At 35.3% G+C, this 6,157-nt stretch overlaps 1 protein-coding gene across 2 annotated transcripts; it reads left to right on the top strand.

Moving 5' to 3' along the window:
• Positions 1–235: 235 nt before the first annotated feature.
• LOC149214355 (clavaminate synthase-like protein At3g21360) lies at positions 236–5,378 on the top strand. 2 transcript variants are annotated; one of them, XM_089392275.1, is made up of 3 exons: positions 236–795; positions 3,917–4,173; positions 4,787–5,378. In XM_089392275.1, exons 1-3 carry the CDS (start codon positions 376–378, stop codon positions 5,133–5,135), a joined length of 1,026 nt encoding a protein of 341 aa, XP_089248401.1. In that variant the 5' UTR covers positions 236–375; the 3' UTR covers positions 5,136–5,378. The 2 variants fall into 2 exon arrangements, with proteins under 2 accessions (XP_089248401.1, XP_089248402.1); XM_089392276.1 differs by having other exon boundaries at positions 776–912.
• Positions 5,379–6,157: the final 779 nt, after the last annotated feature.

The raw sequence follows: 6,157 nt of genomic DNA, 5'->3' as shown, positions 1-6,157 counted from the left end.
ATCAGGACACTGAATTTCTTGCTTTGGGCCAATTAAATTCGATTGCGTGTGTTTAATTTATGCATATAAAATCCCATTGTGTGAGTGTTTAAATTAATTTTTTTAATGAGCGGAAGTGGATTTAGTGGCCCAATAAAAATGTCCACTCTTTTTTCAAAAGCAGGCCAAATTTTCTACTATTTTTTAAAATCATGCCAAATTTTCTACTATTTTTTAAGCGAAAATGCTGTTTACACTGGGCGCAAAGGAATCTCTTGATGATGTCATCTCGCAAAAGTTTGTGTTACCTACCAGTCCTGGCCTTTCAATCGGCTCGTTGTTCTGAAAAAGCCCAAGCTTCACTCGAGTTTTGTATTTCGTTTTGTAATTTAGAACATGGAGATTGCATCTGAATCATTTGCAACCATGCACGCTTTCTTAGAAGGTCGAATACCAGAGCAGAAGATGACGATTGCAGGAGCGTTGGAAGAAAACAGATTATTCCCCAAGGTTCTTCTCCCTGCTCACCAATGCGCTACCTCCCACGATTGCAAAGGAGGGATTGCAGATGTAACCCACATCATACGCAATAACAGAGATTGGATACAGCATCAACTCACGGATCACGGCGCTCTGCTTTTCAGAGGATTCCCTGTCAGATCGGCCGCAGATTTCAGCTCATTTGTTAAAGCGTTTGGGTGGGAGGAGCAACGATATAAGGGTTTTGCTCCAAGAAAAAAGGTAGACGACTGTGTCTACACCGCCAACGAAACTCCCCTGCATGAGCAGATAGCGTTCCACCATGAAATGGCTTGGGTAAGCTGTGGCCATGACGGATTTTTTCATATTGAACTTGAAAGATGTGTTCGCCTGATTTTAATATGGTGTTATTCAAGTTGAAGCCTGTCTTTTGTGATGTTGCAGTCCAACGAGGTAACAATTTTGCTGGAAATTAATAGAAATTTTAGAATCATTTCAAAAAATAAGGTAGATTTTTTTGAAAATCTAAAATTTTGGGTTCTCATGAATTTTGATAGTGTTAGAATTTTTTTCACTATTAAAAAAAATTCAAACATTTTTAGTTTTGGATTTAAAAAAGACAAATTTCAAAAAAAAATCCAATTATAACTTCAATTGGATTTGAAAAATGACAAATTTCGGAAAAAATCCAAACGAAATTATACCTTCAATAGACAAATTTTTTTTGTGATTCTTTGTTTTCAGTTATCCCACTTTGAAACTTATTTAGAAGAAAAAACAGTATCAAACTTGAAACCTATGTCCAAACCTGTGTCCACTGGATTCCCATTTAATCGAACTTCACTTATCTTAGCAATCCTGTGGGCTATGTTTAGTACAATTCAATTTTCCATCTCTGCCTTCGAAAAGGTACAATTTGTATGACATTGCATTCGTTACCTTCGTCCAGTATCACCAACCTTTCGCCCTCCATCCATTTTCAATCAAAGCTCCATGACAGCCGCCAAAATGGGCTACCTATATAAAACAGTGCCATCCGGGTCTTGCGACCGGGTACGCCACTCAGGTGGATTGACTTCTTGCCCAACTATCTACCACAATCTTGCAGCTTTCTGAGTTCTAGTACGTGCTTTCAAGGCATGAAAACAAAAAATCATGATTTCTTTTTTACCTAGCACCCAGGGATGGAATTTGATTGGCAATTTGGATGTTATAGAGTGATTTGTCGGTCAAATACCGTTCAAAATTTTACAAAACCTTTAAAATCTTTACTTGATATTAGAAAATAGTCAGAGAAATTGAGAAAACCGTCAAATTTAACGAGTGACTCTGTTTTGAAATTCCAACCTAGCACCCCATCAGGGTATAAATGTGACGACAACTCTTACCGTTAACTATTTTTTTACTGGGTTTCTTTTAAAATTCTTTTGCACAAATATAATATTCATTTTTATTACTCATCTGAAAATTATATTGTGTGTTTTTTTATCACTCATTTGAAAATGGTATACTATGCGTTTTTGTTGTGATAGTAATTTTTTTTATTATTTTGCTACATTTTATTTGGATTTATTTTTGCAAAATTTAGTTCGATTATAAGATATCTAAATATTTATTGTGAGCAAGTTTATGTTTATTTCCGAGTTATTATGAGGAGGTTTAATATTGTGGGAAACATATACTGTGATAATTATTTTTTAGTGAACAAGATTTTTTTTTTTGTCTTTTTTTTTTTTCTGTCATATAGATTGTAGAAAATAAGATTCCAAAAATGAAAAGAAGACAAAAATTCTGCTATTTGAAACCTCAAAACAATCATAAAACTATCTGGCTGCCTCTGTAAGACCCAAAGATAAAACAAGCTCCATAATTCTAAGACTCTACGACCCCAAAATGAGACAATCATGACACCATTTGGCTCCCTCAATAAGACCCAAACACCAGACAAGTTCCATAGTGCTAAGACTCCACGATAAGCGACATTAAGATGAGACTCCCAACAACTCCATATATGTTTAAATTTTTAAATTGCCTGTTTAAAAATTAAGTAAATATCAATAACATATAAATTTTAAAATAATCAATTAAATAAAACAAAATAGAAATAAATCACTATAAAATTTAACTCCTAATTCCGTTACCCTCAATCACATACCATTTATCTAACACTCCATAACCGTCAATCACACACCATTTATCTAACACTTCACAATCAATTACAAATCACTTTTTGGTTCTTTTGCCTCCGACATAAATCCTCTGTTTCCAGAAGTTTGTAATGATAAACTAGCTATCCAGGTTCGGTGGTTTTAGTAGGATGCATTTGCTACTGGGTTTTTTCATCTGGTTTAGCCCATGGAAGTTTGTAATGGTAAACTAGCTATCTAAGTTCGGTGGTTTTAGTAGAATGCATTTGCTACTGGCCTTTTTCATCTAATTTAGCCAATAAGAACAATGGCCGCATAACACAGGGTAAATGGTACGTCAACCAAGACACTAAGAGGAGCAGAGCATTACCAATGTTTAACGATGTTTATGAAAGAACAAGTCAAAATATCATTCAACCTCTTAGACACCAAATTGGTGTCTGAGACTTCTTTGTTTGTGGGACAAGTCAGACATCAAATTGGTGTATGAGACCCCTTGTTTGTGGGACAAGAGACCTATCTCGGCTCAGCAATTTCACTGATAAGACAGACACATGCTCTTAACCATTAGACCTACTCAAGCAGATATACAAAAATATGTTATTATATAAAAAATATGTTATTTGATAGATGTACAAAGATATGTTATTTGAAATACAAATCTTCAATGCCTTGTTTCCCTAATCTATTATTTGGTACCAAGTGAACTTCAACAACTTTTACAACAGATTTCCCCCTTTGGTGTTATTCAATTTTAGACCTATACAATAAATTGCCCCTTTTCTATTATTCAATGTGAGACCTATACAATAAAATGACCCTTTTCTGTTTTTCAATTCAATTTCTGTTTGCCACAATTGAATTTAAAAACTTCTGCAACAAATTTTCCGCTTTGCTGTTACTCCACTTTTGAGACCCACATTTTGCTGTTACTGAATTTGGTTACCCTCTTATCCTCCATATCTCCAGAATATTCCAAAACCAGGAACGAATTCTCTCTTTTGCTGTGTTAATTTGAATTCTCCCAACAAATACTGCCATCTCACCAATTAGAATGCCCAAAGTTTTGGGGTTTTCTAAATCTTGGGATAGTTACCAAAACCCAAGCTAGAATGGATTGATGTCTATTATTCATTTATGGGTTAATATATCAAGATGGAAATGAACCTATAGCTAAACATGGCCATGAATTTTTGGGTTGGGTGTTTCAGTTTTTAAGAGCATGGATCTAGCTGAAGTTGAAACTTGTGTTGTGCCAATTTTCCATCTTTGTCTACTATTCAATTTTCTGTTACAATGGTTCGATGCAGATGGATGAGTGGCCGTCTAAGCTGTTTTTCTTCTGCGAGACTGCACCTCCCACGGGTGGAGAGACTGCCATAGCTCTCAGCCAAGGCATTGCGCAGCGAATGGAAGACAGAATGCCTGAATTTGTAAGAAGAGTGAAGGATACAGGGTTGGTCATGTCTAAAGTAATGGCTCCCACCCTAAACACATTTGCTTCCTTCTCTGCCGGAAACTGGCAGACTTTTCTGGAAACGAACGACCCAAATGAGGCGAAAAAGAGGTAAGTGCAATGTAGCTGCTAGCAGGTATTAATTAGCATAAGTCCATTTAAATTCATATTGTGTATACCAGTTGGTTTCAGTGGGTTTGGTCTCAGTTTATATTATAGGTTCAAACTTCCTGGAAAGGTTGAGAATGTAAATTTGTTGGGAATTAAACTTCTCCGATCTTATTTAGCCTTCCCTATACTTTTACAAAATTTTAGTGATAAAGATCCTTATTATATGAACAAACTTCTGCACCAACTTGGCAATTTTGGACGTGCATATCATTTTATCTAACCTAATGAGCTTCAAACTTTGAGGATGGGTATTAATCCTGGGTATCAACTTGACATGATCTTGAGATGACACCTCGGGTTCACATGGCTTTGTCATAACTTTATTATTCCACTGCACTTAAACTCATCATCTCATTCTTCATTTTGTTGTTCAGTTATTATTGCTTTCAAAGTTTAATGCCTCTGCATTTGAATGAATGATAAGCAGGTTTGTCAAAACTTTATTATTCCACTGCACTTGCACTTAAACTCGTCATCTCATTCTTCATTTTGTTGTTCAGTTATTATTGCTTTCAAAGTTTAATGCCTCTGCATTTGAATGAATGATAAGCAGAGCAGTAGAGGTGATGGGTTGTACGAACTTTAAGTGCCTAGAGGACGGATCAGCTGAGTTCGTGTTCGGCCCTCGGGAGGCGATCAGAGCATTCGAGGGATATGGAGGGAGGCGAGTCTGGTTTAACACCATAACCGGCTATGGCGAAAGAAACCTGTCACTGTCTTTTGGAGATGGGTGTCATATTTCTGGTGAAGCAGCGGAGGCATTCAAGGCCATTGTTGATGAAGAGTGCGTAAATTTAAGGTGGGAGGAAGGGGATGTGTTGTTGCTGGATAACCTGGTTGTTCAGCATGCGAGAAGACCTTCGAAGCCTCCACGTCAAGTACTGGTTGCTATGTGCAAGTAGACGTTATTCTCTGGTAGAGAAGGAACCTGAGATTTTTGCACAGGAAGATGATTTAGACGTAAAGAGTTTTGCATTGCATCTGTTTGTATCTAAACATCAAGATGATTTAGACGTAACGAGTTTTGCATTGCATCTATTTGTATCTAAAGAATAACTATTTGCATTCCCTCTACATAACTCTTTCACAGTTGAAATATGCGTTATAGTGTATAGTTTTTTAAACTATTTATGTTTGGTTTTTAATTTCATGAGTAGAGATATTCTTTAATATAGACTCAGTTATCGAATGGATCAGCAAACCCTTCTGGTTTTTTAAATTTCCGTATTCAAATTCAGATATTTTTAATTAAAGGAGGTTACATTTTTGTTGGAAACAATGGAATTTCAGGTATAATTTTGATAAAATCAGGTGGAAATTTTGGGAAATCCTGGTTATAACTGTCAAGTTTCAGAATTTTGGGTGCTCAGAAATTTTTGATAGTGCTGATTCCACTTCCACCATAAAAAAAAATATTCAAACAATTCCATAATCAAATTTAAAAAAAAAAAAAAAAAAAAACACATTTGAATGAAAAATGACTATCCTCAATAAGCAATTCCTTATCAAATTACTCCCTTTATAAATCAAATTTCTTTGGAAAAAATTGCTTATCAACAACATAAAATATATCTCTAACATATTATTCCCATTATTTTATACCTTCGAACCCTAGTTCCCCTTTAAAAAAGTACTCCCCATTTAGAAATGTGTAGAATGTCTGTAAAAAGTACCAATATTTTTAACCAAATTTCCAAATTCTAAGGGTGGTAGCTTTCAATCTTCTCATTTTTCTTGTTAAATTCTCTTTCTATATGGACTCCCTCTTCTCTCTTGCATCGGTATTCTTCTCTTATTAATTTTATCAAACTTTTACCCGTATTCTTTTCCTATTAAATTTATCAGACTAAATTTTGATGCTTCCAAGGGAAACCCTAGTCCTTCATGTTACGGGGAGTCATTTGCTCAGAAACATGAAACATTA

The sequence above is a fragment of the Pinus tabuliformis genome, chromosome 1_1, assembly GCF_031772625.1.
Source record: "Pinus tabuliformis cultivar Carrire ecotype Pingquan chromosome 1_1, CPIR1, whole genome shotgun sequence".
Taxonomy (NCBI): Eukaryota; Viridiplantae; Streptophyta; class Pinopsida; order Pinales; family Pinaceae; genus Pinus; species Pinus tabuliformis.
Note: the sequence above shows the minus strand (reverse complement) of the source record. Positions and strands in the feature narration are given on the sequence as shown.

Excerpts from the sequence above, each read along its gene's own strand:
- LOC149214355 (XM_089392275.1), top strand. The coding sequence starts at position 376 with ATGGAGATTGCATCTGAATCATTTGCAACCATGCACGCTTTCTTAGAA. Across the intron at positions 796-3,916 it reads TCCACCATGAAATGGCTTGG|ATGGATGAGTGGCCGTCTAA; the intron begins GTAAGCTGTGGC and ends GGTTCGATGCAG. Across the intron at positions 4,174-4,786 it reads CCAAATGAGGCGAAAAAGAG|AGCAGTAGAGGTGATGGGTT; the intron begins GTAAGTGCAATG and ends AATGATAAGCAG.